The sequence below is a fragment of the Leptodactylus fuscus genome, chromosome 1 (assembly GCF_031893055.1).
Source record: "Leptodactylus fuscus isolate aLepFus1 chromosome 1, aLepFus1.hap2, whole genome shotgun sequence".
In the NCBI taxonomy this organism is placed as follows: domain Eukaryota; kingdom Metazoa; phylum Chordata; class Amphibia; order Anura; family Leptodactylidae; genus Leptodactylus; species Leptodactylus fuscus.
Window position 1 is genome coordinate 163,724,422 of NC_134265.1, and position 14,705 is coordinate 163,739,126.

The 14,705-nt window shown below is 40.2% G+C and overlaps 1 protein-coding gene across 7 annotated transcripts in view; it reads right to left on the bottom strand.

Annotated features, from left to right (window-relative positions):
- NFIB (nuclear factor I B) overlaps window positions 1-14,705 on the bottom strand; it is a 354,487-nt gene that overhangs the window by 54,777 nt on the left and 285,005 nt on the right. For 5 of the 7 annotated variants that reach the window (XM_075279467.1, XM_075279417.1, XM_075279432.1 and 2 more), the window contains one exon: window positions 1,143-1,232. The exons of the other annotated variants lie outside the window; for them this stretch is intronic. In XM_075279467.1, coding sequence (XP_075135568.1) covers window positions 1,143-1,232 — 90 coding nt within the window. The remainder of the gene's footprint in view (window positions 1-1,142; window positions 1,233-14,705) is intronic. 7 annotated transcript variants of the gene reach the window in all.

Sequence of the window (14,705 nt, forward strand, 5' to 3'; positions counted from 1 at the left end):
CGCCTTTTAACATATATTATCAGAGGAAAATGTTCCTATCAGCTCCTCCCAGTCTACTAAACTTTTCAAACGGCCAAATCCATCCTTCAATCCATCTTCAGTGTGAAGAAATGTTCATATACAGATTAGGTTACATTGAAGTCTATGGAGAGGAAAGGGGGAGCTCAATGAGTGGAAAACAAACATGATGTCTCAAGCAACTACAATTTCTAGCATTTGTATAGTAGTCTTCCTAAAGGTTTTAGCAGTACTGAACAGTAGAGATGTGAATAAAACTATGGTGAGATAGACATCTTACTGTATCTGCTCTAGGAGGTATCTTTCTGCTTTCTCCACTCACTCCTCCACCTCCACACTCGCCATAGACTTCTATGCAGCATTATCTCTATGTGATTCCTCTGAACTGAATAGAATAGTAATAGCAGTTTCTTCTCATACCATATAGTCACATGAACTATTCAATATATATATATATATATATATATATATATATATATCAACTGAAATGACTCTTTAACTCTCAAGTTACTCTTTAAAGCCAAGGGGTTGTCACCAAACAGACCTACCTGTCTGAGTACGTCCAATAAACAGAAACAGACATACTGATTAATATTACACACTCTCTTAGGGTGTACTATTATAAGTTCATGGGGTGCATAGAAGGCACAATTGTTACACAGGTATGAATGTTCTGCATTTTGTTTTAACAAGGTCATGGTAAAAACAGGAGTAAAGTTAGTTCCTCTCCACGACATAAGGGTCTTTATAGTTCACATTAAGACCAATGAATATGTGAAGTCAGGCTATGTACACACTTGCATTATTCTTGATATCAAGGTTGTGGAGCAGTCTACAGAACCTCGACTGACTCCACAATAAGTTTTATGGGGTCTTTCAAGGGCTCCTTGGATCTGTCATATGACTGGTCCAGTAAATCAGTATGGCTTCCATTATGAGACATAGCCATAATGCAGATGTGGACAGAGCTTTAATGGTACCTTTGTCTTTATACGCCATTGCTTGGTTAATATTTTCATCGGTCATTTTTCTGTATGTGTATCTGGAACCATTTTTTACATGTGATTTTAAAAGGTTGAGTGTTGAGCTGTCTTCAAAATAAACTTAACTCTCCAAGTTCTCACCTTCCATTTTCATCTTAAGCCAGCAACAGTCAGAAGCCTCGACTTCCTCCATTTTCCACTGCTTGTTTCTGGTTGACTGGCCTGTAAACGCTGTATGTGACGTTACAAAGAATGAATGGGTCTTAATGACGTTTTCATATGACATTCTATTGTATAAAATGGTCAGATGTCAGCAAAATTGCCCTGCCTGGTTCTCCAAATTATTTATAATCATTATCACATTCAGTTAGGTACAGTTGAGGGAAGCTGGTCAACGTTTCAACCATCTTATTAACAAGGTGTTTGTAGTAAACATACGTCAGGTGTATTTTTTAGTGTATCCACACTAGAGATGAGCAAGTAGTGAAATATTCGAGATTCGATATTCGTTTCGAGTAGAGCCTCAATATTCGACTACTCAATCGAATATCGAATCCCATTATAGTCTATGGGAAAAAATGTTTGTTTCAGGGGAAACCACTATTCGACTAAAGGAGAGTCACCAAGTCCACGAGTAGCAGGAAGAGAGTGTTTAGGAGGAGCGCTGTGCAGTTAAACTGCACGGACCCCATTATAGTCTTTGGGGTCCGTGCACTTTAACTGCACAGCGCTTGCAGTTGCACTGATATTCCGTTGGGGTGGGTCCTCCTGCAGACTCCTTTCCGGACGGGAGGCAAGCGCTAATGTGAACCGGCCCTTACTCATCCTGCAGAACCAGCATTGATTGGCCGAATGCTATACACTGTATAGCATTTGGCAAATTAAGGCTGGTTCTGCAGTAGGCTCGTCCTTGCTAGTCGGGAGAGCTGGCAACTTGTGTTTCTGTGGGAGCTGACTTTTTCTCATAGGAATGCATTGACCAGCGTTGATTGGCCAGTGTAAAGCATTCGGCCAATCAACACTGGTTCTGCCGGAGGCGCGTCTGTGAGGAGACGGAGTCTAAGATCGGACCACAGCAGGCTCCATTGTGGTCCAATCTTAGACTCCGCCTCCTCACAGACGAGCCTCCGGCAGAACCAGCGTTGATTGGCTGAATGCTGTACACTGTATAGCATTTGGCCAATCAACGCTGGTCAATGTATTCCTATGAGAAAAAGTCAGCTCCCGCATAACCGCAAGCTGCCAGCTCTCCTGACTAGCAAGGATGAGCCTACTGCATAACCAGCCCTGATTTGCCGAATGCTATACAGTGTATAGCATTCGGCAAATCAACGCTGGTTCTGAATCGAATCTTTACTGCGAATAGAGATAGTATTCAAACAAGTACAAGTATCTTGAATACCGTAGTATTTGTTCGAATACCTACTCGATCGAATACTACTCACTCATCTCTAATCCTCACCATACCTGCTATAAGTGATTTCAACCTCTGTACATCCATACAGACACTTGATAATTACTCAATAGGTTCCTAGTTACTTACATAATTTCAATATATAAACTAATCTGTTTTTGCACTCTGGGAGCCCCCACAGCATTGCACATATGCTGCATCACAGGACCAGCCTGATGAAGGATCTTATGATCCGAAACATCGCAACTGCAATTTTGAGGTAATGCACTTCCTGGATTAAATGGCAGCGAAAGATTTCCAAGATGGTGGTTCCGTTCATTAATTGGATGTATTGTACTTCAATGGAACAAGAGGAGGTAGCCGAACACTTTAACTTAGCCTGTGGATAAGTTGCTGAGATCAGAAAACCCCTTAAAGGGAGTCTATCAGCTCCCCCAAGCATATTTAACTACTACCACCAAATTACAGAACATATTACAGTTATAAACAACATACCTTTGTTATGTATGATGAACATAAAAACACATAAAAAAGAAGGAGTGTTCACTTTAAAGAGTTATGCAAATCTGGAAGAAAATCCTGTGTCTGCTGTTTGTCCTCTGTCTTCCCTCCATTCACATTGTTTCCCACCACATTGTCTTCACCAGCATTTCAAGTTCCCACCCCTTTTAGATGACCTCACCTCCTGGGGCTGTTTACATTTGCTGGCCTCTATGTTTTTTAAAGGACAGTACCATGTTTTATGGTTATATACTCTCTGTTATATATGTCACTTTGTACGATTTGGAGGAAAAAAAGATTAGAAGTCTCCTGCAAAGGTCACAGTTGGTGCATTGGGGGAAGACCTTAAACCTTAGGAGAACTGCTCTTGCTGCTCAAGTAGGATGAGTGATGTCATAGAGGTGGAAGGATCAACTGTCCCTAACAGGGTGATGCAGGGAAAATATGATAAGGATATAAAAGTGACATGTATAACAAAGGCATGTTGTTTATTGCTGTAATATGCTCTGTAACATGGAGGTTGAATATGCTTGGGGAGGTGGTACACTCCTTTTAAAGAAAAGGTTCTTCCTCTACTCTAACCATTCTCTTCTTACTTTTAAAATATATTGCAAAATATGTGTGTGTGCCTAACAACAAAGTAGTATGCAACACAGCATGTAATAGAGTAGCATCAAAACAAAGCAATAGCAAAATATAAAGATAGACAAGCAGGTATATTCATAAGGGTTAAACATTGTATAAATTCTAAGAAATATAATAATAATAGAATAAGCACCTGCAGAAACTCATGGCTGGCTAAATATTAAACTAATAGTCAACAAGTCATGGAAATATACCTTAGGTTTCTAGGCTTGACATTCTCAATGAACAGTATATAAAGTTAGCCATAGCAGATTTGTTGGATGACCTGTTCTCCCTCTGTACTAGTTGCCAACCGGTCCAACATTTACAACAACATTACACAACTTCAGTATGGTACATCATTTCCTGCTTAACAAATTCTGTTTTCTATAGGCTGAAAAAACATAATGCCTGTTTGAAGCTGAATGTATTATAATATAATATTGGAGATTATAGATGCACATAAGTAGTATGCCATACATATTTCTAGTCATTCTTGGGTCATGAAGGACTTAAGCCCACACACATGTAAATATATATATTAAAAAAAGATCTCTTGACATAGCTATATTTGTAGACAAGGCAAAAGGAAACTGGTGTGAGGCCCTGTGTTTGTACTGACAGCTTGCACAAATGGAATGCCAGATGTATATCTGTTCGACTCAGCCTGGGGCAACTCGGATGGACTCTGATGTGCTAAAACGCTGCAGGGGGAAAAGTGTGAGGGAACGTGTTTTACGGGAGCTCTTAATTAAACTGTTGTTCTCTTCCAAGAGGACCTTAGGAAACACTAATGAGACATAAGTTTGGGCAATATTCTCATCAAAGCCATCAAGAAAAGCCCCTCTTCCCCTGCCTGCAGCCGTCAGCCAGCCCTGGTAGCTCCCTGGATAAACATCACATGGTCAGCCAAGTGCCTCTAGCCACCTGTTAGGGGGACGTCATGGCAGTCAACTGGTGATCTGGGGGCAAGTTCAAACAACCACAGCAACACCTGCTCACTGCAGACACCTGCTTTGCTTCCTGCAAGCACATAACCATATGTTCCCTCTGCTGATGTTTACTGAGGTTGCAGTTTTTAAAAAGGATTCCAATACAAGGCGAAGAAGAAAAGAGAAAGTACGCTCACGTACTGGAACTGGAGTAAGATGACTTGGCGCTGCTGCAGCATCCACATTCATTGGAATGTTTGTTTTACAGTTCATACTGTCATTAGTGGCTTATCAGATTTACACATGATATTCCAGACCTAGAGAAACTACTTGACAATGGTGAAAATTGCCAGCATCTGCGGACTTTAAGGAAAATAATAAAAATAAATGAATGTGTGCATACTGTAGTAAGTAAACTATTCGTGAACATACTAGACGGGAGGTAAACACACATTTTATGCAAATCAAACAGATGGTAATTAAACCAGGATTTGGTACCTTTATTTATTCTAAAAAAAATAAAATAAAAAAGTCATGCTTTCAATTATTTTCTAGGAAAAACAGGCACTCTATACATAGCAAAGGCATTTTCTGCTAGCTTCCACATTTACTTTAGAGCGCACCAGAGATAATGAGGTTGAATCGCTGTATCTAAAGACATGATTAAAATAGTTATTCGTCCATATGACAAGGCATATGGGCTTGATCCCGTAACAGTTGTCGAATGATGTCACTTCAACCACAAGTAATTAACTGCCAGAATGAAAAAGAAGATATGTTTCTGACAAATGGTCACTTGAAATGCATGCTATAAGGTGTGGAGTAACACTGCATTAACCATTTATTCAAAGGAGAAATAAACAATCCACGTGAAGCCTCTGTACACAAAAACAACTTATACTCCTGTCCTTAATTTTTTTTAAAAAAAGGAGTTATGGTTGCTTTATGTTTCCTGTTATTAATATGAAGTGATATTGGTGCAGTCGGCGCTATCAAGTAGGGAATATTTCAATATTTTTTAAAATAAACATTACTTTGTTATTTTCTTATATCTGCTCTGTGGTTTCAGCTAAGATTGAAATATCATGACATAGCGTTAGATCCATTGCACACTGCACATAAATTAGTAACCTATTGCTTTATAAGGTGGTACACTGGGGTCCATGCAGGTATTCTGAATGTACTATTAAAAAAACCCTGAAACCTGACCTTAAAATGAAAATATTTGATACTTTGTGTATAAATTATATGGTTCAATAAGAAAAAGACTTCATATATCGTGTCTAAGGTCACTCAAACTGTTTTTGGCATGTATGGGGCGCATTGTCCCACTGAAAGAGATTACTGCTTTTAGAGAAGGGGTGTACATGACCTATGTGCTTTTAGTAAGAACTGACAGCAGAAACACCCCACAAGGCCTGGAGTTTTGGAGACGCTCCGACACCGTCGTCTAGCAATCAAAATTTTGTCTATGTCAAAGTTGCTGAGATCCTTCATTTTCCTGCTTCCAAAACATCAACTTCAAGAACTAACTGTTCTCTTTTCCTGATTCTAATCTTATAGCTGATCAGAGAACATATATGTCACTGTATATAGTACTGGATGAACTAGAGGACAATGGTGACAATTTGACGGTGTATCCCCACAAACTAGAATTCACTGCAATATCAGCTTTTCTGTTATAGTACAGAGTAGAAGTGAGGAGGTTTGGTGCTAGTATAAAACAGGCCAATCTATGGACTTTTCCAGTACACATGCAATTTAGCTATATGCCGTATATTCTCTTAATGCAACATAAGACTTACGACTTCTTGTTTGCGTCTCCTTATTATATAAGCGGTAAAATGTCTCACCCTGGGGACGTAACGGAGCAACAGGCCATACAAGTATAAATTATTTTTAAGGCTGCAAAAAGTACACTACCAAAAGGGAAAACATGGCAGGAAGGGCTTCCATATGTTAGTAAAAGTAAATGATACAATAGTATAGCATATGAAATGAAGCTATTGTTGGTAATAATTAGATTTCCCTCAATGACTCATGAGTTCATGTTAAGGTCAGAATTTTCTCAACATTTGCAAAATATATATGTAATGATGATTTCCATTCTGGCAAAGTGTTTCCCTGCTCTGCACTGCAGGTGTGGAAAGGCCCTGAAGTAGTAAGTGTAAAGTTTCTGACCCCGAGTCCCTGCAATGTGAGCCTCAGGCTGCAGCAGCTCAGATGCATACTTTATTTTTTTACCTTATTTAGGTAACACTTTAGCTATCACTGATACGTAATGCTCCTAAACCCATGTGCCGTTTTGAGACTTAGGCCTCATTCACATCTGTGTTGGTAATCCATTCGGGGTAGTCCGCAACGAACGGATACCAAATACATTGGCAAGCGGTGTACAGTGAAAGTACACAGATCCCATAGACTATAATGGGGTCCGTGTGCTCTCCGCACGCTGCCCGCACGAATCATCCAGACATGAAAGTACTTTGTGATCTACTTTCATGTCTGTATGATTCGTGCAGGCAGCGCGCGGAAGGCACACGGACCCCATTATATTCTACGGAGTCCATGTGCTTTCACTACACATTGCTTGCCAGTGCGTTCAGTAGTCCGTTCGGCAGGTCCCCATGCGGACTCCCGAACGGATTGCCAAACGCAGATGTGAACCAAGGGTAAGGTCCACTTTGTGCATACACAGTGTTTTTTAGTAAAAGCAAAGTGAATGAGAGTCTGGCTTTTCCCATCTACACATTGCCTAAAAAAAAAAATCACTGTGGAAAAGCTGTGTTTTTGAAAAACGCAACATGTCAATTATTCAGCAGAAACTCTCATGTTTTCTCTATAGATTTAATAAGGGAAATAAAATGCAGCAAAAACGCAATGAAGAACGCTGAGGAAAAAACACAATACGTTTCTGCTGCATTTTTCCTCAGCTTTTTTTTAGGTGCGTTCTGCAACGTGAGGCCTTAGCCTAAATGAGCATTTTTTTTGTTTTAACTCATTGCGCCTGCGTGTATGTAATGACAGACACCATTACTATGGTGCAGTAATAGGGTCCTCAGCATTTCTCTTTGGATTGATATGAGTGAGTGCAAATACACTTGTGCACGTGCTCTGTAAGGCCCAGGTATGATTTCTTTACAAACTTAAAGAGGACCTGTCACCACTCCTGTCATGTCTGTTTAGGAATCTGTACTTTCCAGGAAATAATGATCTCGGAGTATCTTTTCTTAAATTTCAATGTTGTCATGTTTCTCTGTTATTCCTCTTAGAAAGCTATGAATAAATTGACACCTGGGTGCATCCATTCTTCTTGATAAATAGGTTTGTCTTTGCACAATTTGATAGTAGATGGACAACACCAGGGTGTGTAGAGACATGCTGCCAGTTGGTGCCATCCATTCGCTAACTTATTCAATTTACTCATAAGTGTCTAGGAGGAATAACAAAGGAAGAGCACAATGCAGAGTTAGGCCTTATTCACACAAATGTCAAAAACGGGCTGAGACAGTCTTTTATTTAAAATGGTTGCTTCAAACCAACATTCACATGACTGAGATAAACCAATTTCTGGTTGTTTTTTGCAGAGTCGTAAAGATCAATTAAAACGGATGACCCGCAGAAGCAAAATAAAATATGATTCAGAATTATTTTATTATGGAAACACGAGCATTTACTAAAACAGATATGAGAAGAGTGGTGACAGATCTCGTCTAATTTATTTTCCATTTTTCATACCAAATCCCAGATACGAGCAGGCGGTCTGTATATGCTACAATTTGTGGTTCGACAACCGTGTAAATACTGCTGCTGTGAAAAGTGAACACTGAAATGGCTTTTCTGATCTTCTGAAACATCCACATGTTTTTTGTTGTTGTTTGCCATCTAAGAGGATGTTTTTCTTTTCTACATGTAATACTTTAACCAAGAGATGAGTGGGCTGAGTTATTGAGTGCCACAAGGCCAAAGGCAGGCAGCCCCTGGAGACACACAAAGTCTAAAAATATATCACAAGAGATTAACAAGAAATGATTGAAATATTAAAAACAAACACACACATTTTAGGAACGTCAAAGTTCAAGTCAAGTATATAGAACAATTATATCATCAAGAATTGTCATCTAGTTTAGGTTGACTATCATCTAGAACTAGTCGATCTATTCTTTTCTCATACGTTTAGCCTAGTCTGGATATATAGCAGACAAATATTACCAAGTTTTCCATAATTTATTAACCCTTTCCAGCCGTAGGCATTTTCCGACTTTCGTTTTTGACCTCCTTCAATTGACTCCCGGCTGTCATGGCAATGGATCCTACCCAAAATGGAGGCGCCTAAGCACCGCCAATAAAATGGCGCCTTGGTCAGCTTTAACCAAGGTGCCGTGGTCCTTAATGCCTGCAATCAGTGCAGGATGTGGCCGCCATATTTAAATACCCGGCTTCCCCCTTAATAGTATGGCAGATGTCAGGAAGGGGTTAATAACCATTAGCTCCCATTTAATTGACTTTAAAAAAAAATTGCTATTGTGGCACAATTATTTTTCCTATAGATTTATAAGTGAAAGAAAAAACAAAGAGGAAAACGCACATAAACTCAATGAAAACTATTGGGGCCACATGGTGGCTCAGTGGTTAGCACTGCAGCCTTGCAGCACTGGAGTCCTGGTGTTCAAATCCCACCAAGGGCAAAAAACCATCTGCAAGGAGTTTGTATATTCTCCCCGTGTTTGCATGGATTTCCATCCCATGTTCCAAAGACATACTGATAGGGAAAAAAAATGTACATTGTGAGCTCTATGTAGGGCTCACAATCTACATTAAAAAAAAACTCAATGAAAACTGCCATGGGGAAAAGAAATGTGCTTTAGCTGCATTTTTTCAATGCAACTTTATTTTAGCTGTTTCCCTATGACTAAGGATCCATTCACACGGAGGAAAATGGCACTGAATTTGGTGCTGAATTTCAACACTGAAAAAAAAAGCCTCCCATTGACTCCAATGGGTGCTGAAGTCAATGGGTGGCCTTTTTTTCAGCGCAGAAAATTTAGCGCCAAATAAAGCGCCATTTTCCTTCGTGTGAATGGACCCTAAGGCTGACATACCAGGGTGTGAAAATGCATAATTGGATAATGCAAAAAAAGGCATATATATGGCATAGCCACAGGATGTGACATAAATGTCCGGTGCATGCAGGTCCACATCTATTTCTAAAATGATCCACCCACCGCCAGACCTCGTCCCAGAGTTCACCTTCATCTCCATCCCTGCTGACAGTCAAATCCAGACTGTCAGGGGTCAGGTTTCACATGCAGTAAACGGCAAAGCTCTGTGAGATAATAATAATAATAAATTTTATTTATATAGCGCCAACATATTCCGCAGCGCAGTGAGATACGTTGTTTCTATAACTTATGAGATGTGGAAACAGCATAGCTCACTGCTGTAGAAAGGTTTGCAATGAAGTTTTTATTTTCTGATCTGTAAAGTTTACTCATTAACGTTTTCTAAATTTGGTGGATAAAACAATACACCAACAAAAAATAATAGGAACTAGCCATCTGTCATTCTGTATAATGTACTCAATGATCTTCTTTCCATATTTCGTAAGGCTTTTTCATCCATAAGCAGGTAGGATGATCATGCTAATAGCTTACAAAAGTCAATTACAATTGATTTGCTAATGCAATGGAGGTAAAGTACCTCAAAGCTCGAAGACTTGGCGGATTTGATGTCATTACAGAAAACGCAGTAAATCACAATTTAGAAGAAGGTAAATGCTCAGACCTGCTTAAAGATGCAATGTAAAACTTTCATTGTAAAATAATATATGTACAAAATATGGGTTCACAATATAACTAAGAGGCTGCAGCCCAAAGGGAGACTATCTATAACCTAGCTAAACATCTATATACTGAGAACAAGGCTTTCTAATACTCAGCTTTGTGTTTACATAACCTTTGCTTGCTGTCTCAAAAGCAGGGCAAGTCACTTTTAATACCCATATTTAGCTGGGAAAAGACAACATGAGGTTTTTTCGTTTTAGCATGGATGTTTCTGTATAGGTAGTGAAGGTGAAAAGACTTTTCATTATGTGACAGTTAATTGTGTATAAAACTGATACTCTTCTAAGGCCCCATTCACACGGTGGAAATGGACGCAGATTCTGGCTTTTTTTTCTGTGCGGATTCTGGCGCCGATCCCTTGTTAATTCTGCGCATATTCCGCATGGATTCTCAACAGAATCCGCGCCAATTTCCTCCATATGAATGGACCATTCACACAGAATTTTTGGGCGAGGATTTTGACCCTGAATCCGCCTCAAAATCAGCCTCCAAAAAAAGCCTCACCATAGAGTTCTATATATTCCGCTAGGTTTTTTTTCCGCTAGTAGAAAAAAAGCTTCTTTCAGGCGGATTCCACCTGCAAAAACTAACACAGTCAATAGGAGGCGGAAAATCTGCTAGTGGATTTGGGCATGGATTTGGGTGCAGAATTGGCAAAAAACACATGGACAAACCGCTAGCAGCTTTTTCAAGGTCCATAGACTGTGCTGGAGGAAAAAAAAAAAAAAAAGCCTCAAAAAAGGCTCCAAAAACCGCTTCCAAAAACCATTTCCTAATTCCTGAAGTAGATTTTTTTCCTCACAAAAAAACTCCATGCGAATGGACTCTGAAAACATTGTGCTTGAAAGTTTTTACTATATTCAGAAGCTTGATGCTAGACTTATCCAGTGATTTTTAGGCTATGCATGCAGAAAGGCGGCAGAGAAGAAAACGTTGCATTTTACAGCAAAGTGAAGGAGACTTTAGTTAATCTTGTTAACATGTTAATTTTCACTGCAGAAAAGCAATCACTTTCCTATGCATTTAATAGAAAAGAAAGAAGAAAAATGCAGCATTAGCTCAATGAAAAACGGTGCATGTTCTCCCCATTTGTTTGGGCAGCATTTTTTTTGTTTGTTTTTGTAACACCAGTCAAACAGCTGCATTAAATTCACTGTATTTGAACTGGGGCTATTCAGGACTGTCAAAAAGTAGGTCATGTCTCATTTTTACCCATTTTCACTTAAATGTATGAGGGATTTGCGAAAACGGGTGCTGCTTGGGTGCACAACGGCCGTGAAAAATATACATTTTTTTCATTGCAGTTTTTCACTGTCATCAGCATGTAGGCTTAGGGTCCATTCACACGGAGGAAAATGGCGCTGAATTTGGTGCTGCATCTAACTGGGAGAGTAGAAATATACTACTTCCTACTCTGGCCTGTTAGGCACATGATGTAAATTGTAGCAAAGGTAATGGTGGTTATGTCGGTGAGCTATCCACACTTTCTCGTCATGTGACCAACAATCAGACTCTCCAACTGAAACAGCGTATGTGGACATGAAGCATATCATCAAGACTCTCATAGGAATAAATGGAGAAACAGGCTTCCTGTTCACAGTAAGAACTTGTGTCAGTTGGATAATCTTATTACTGGTCACATGACCCCGCTGTGGACCACATAAGAGTGGAGAACTTACAAATACAGCCACCATTAAGAAGATTATTATTATTTTAATTTACATCACGTGACTAATGTGCAGACACAGTATTTTGCATGATGTACTTTAAAGACTACCTATCATTTTAGCAAACTTCATAGCTATAGTGACATGTGAGAAATTTAGATTGCTGGTCCAGGTCATGAGACCTCCAACCAAATACTAAAAGGAAGGTCAGAGCTGTGTCCTTTCATATTTGCCTAATTCTCATTAGAAAGCCCTGTGTGAGGAGAACAGATTTATAGAAAATCAATAGGCTCATAATTCAGGGAGCTCATAAAGAAAGCAACATGGCTTATATAGCCACCACTTATGATACAATACTTAATTTCAAGTACTATAAGTGAGACCTTGCATGGCTATAGTACAAGGATGTAACTGGCATCCTCTCTTCATACTGGATTCTGGAAGCTGTTACTACGAGCATTGCCCCTGACAGAAAGCATTAGGATACATAAAAGTGTGAATACTGATGCTGATACAACCCCAAAGGAGAAAAGAGAACACACTAGCATTAAGCATACTCCTTACACATCCATTCATTGTCAGTCCAACCCTACATGAGGAGTAGTGAGTTAATTTCCCTTGTATCCTTCTTTTGTAGTTCAGAAGCTCTAATAAAGAATGGTGAACTTCTGTAAATTTGTTTAGTTTCAGGTCCGGATGGTTTGGCCCATTAGTTTGTTTCAGGTCAAATAAGTTTGTCACAAACTGGGAGTAAAACTATTATACTCTGGGATCTCTTCATACCCCCGAATAGTAGAGGCCCACTGAAGATGTGGAAGCATAAGAAACAGTTATACACACCTTCTTTCTCCTCTCCTGGGCATCCTTGTGTTGTCTGGCACTCTTCTTCTGGCTTCTGGGGTTACGTCTCCTGCCCCGGTGTCATGACTGAGGCCTGCAATTGGGCTCAGCTGTCTTATGGGGTGCGCCAACATCATGGCATTTGTATTCGAGATAACCCAGAGTATAACAGTTTCACTTTCAGTTCACAGGTGATAAACCCCCACTTTTGAGTTCTGGTCGAATCAGGAACTTTTGTGGGTCCAATCTGGTTTGTTCCGAACCAATTCATCTCTAAGCTCTAATGAAGGAAATAAGTTGAAAAACATATCTATAATACATGAGATGGAAAGAACCATTGGAATTGGCTATACACCTTCAATAGCTGTCAGTCCAACATTCATTTGGCCAACAGTCATACCTCCTACTTCTCTATACGTGTGTATGTTGAGTGTGCACGTGTAGGCAAAGGGTTAAGGGGACTAAGCCACTGCCAGATATCTCCCCTGAGTATCAAACATGTCTGCTTCTTATTTACCTCTACATCAGGGAAGAGTCATGACCCAAACTACGGTATATATATAACTATTAGAGATGAGCGAACAGTGTTCTATCAAACTCATGTTCGATCGGATATTAGGCTGTTCGGCATGTTCGAATCGAACACCGCGTGGTAAAGTGCGCCATTACTCGATTCCCCTCCCACCTTCCCTGGCGCCTTTTTTGCTCCAATAACAGCGCAGGGTAGGTGGGACAGGAACTACGACACCGGTGACGTTGAAAAAAGTAGGCAAAACCCATTGGCTGCCGAAAACATGTGACCTCTAATTTAAAAGAACAGCGACGCCCAGCTTCGCGTCATTCTGAGCTTGCAATTCACCGGGGACGGAGGTTTCCGTCCAGTTAGCTAGGGGTTAGATTCTGGGTAGGCAGGGACAGGCTAGGATAGGAAGGAGAAGACAACCAACAGCTCTTGTAAGAGCTAAATTCCAGGGAGAAGCTTGTCAGTGTAACGTGGCACTGACGGGCTCAATCGCCGCAACCCAGCTTTCCCAGGATCCTGAATGGAATACACTGTCAGTGTATTCCCGTATACCCGATATATACACCCCAAATCCCCGTTCCAACGGTGTGCCCCCCCACCTTCACCCCAGAAATACCCTGCAAGTCCCCTAGCAATAGAATTGGGGCTATATACACTCACTATTTTTGCTACTGCTATATAGTGCCATTGTCTCACTGGGAATTCAAAGAATATATTGGGCTTACATATAACTTCAATTCCAGGGAGAAGCTTGTCAGTGTAACGTGGCACTGACGGGCTCAATCGCCGCAACCCAGCTTTCCCAGGATCCTGAATGGAACACACTGACAGTGTATTCCCGTATACCCCATATATACACCCCAAATCCCCGTTCCAACGGTGTGCCCCCCCACCTTCACCTCAGAAATACCCTGCAAGTCCCCTAGCAATAGAATTGGGGCTATATACACCCACAATTTTTGCTACTGGTATATAGTGCCATTGTCTCACTGGGAATTCAAAGAATATATTGGGGTTACGTGCACCCACAATTTTTGCAACTGGTATATAGTGCCATTGTCTGACTGGGAATTCAAAGAATATATTGGGGTTACGTGCACCCACAATTTTTGCTACTGGTATATAGTGCCATTGTCTGACTGGGAATTCAAAGAATATATTGGGGTTACAAATACCCTCATTTCTTGCTACTGGTATATAGTGCCATTGTCTGACTGGGAATTCAAAGAATATATTGGGGTTACAAATACCCTCATTTCTTGCTACTGGTATATAGTGCCATTGTCTGACTGGGAATTCAAAGAATATATTGGGGTTATAAATACCCTCATTTCTTGCTACTGCCATATAGTGCCAGTTT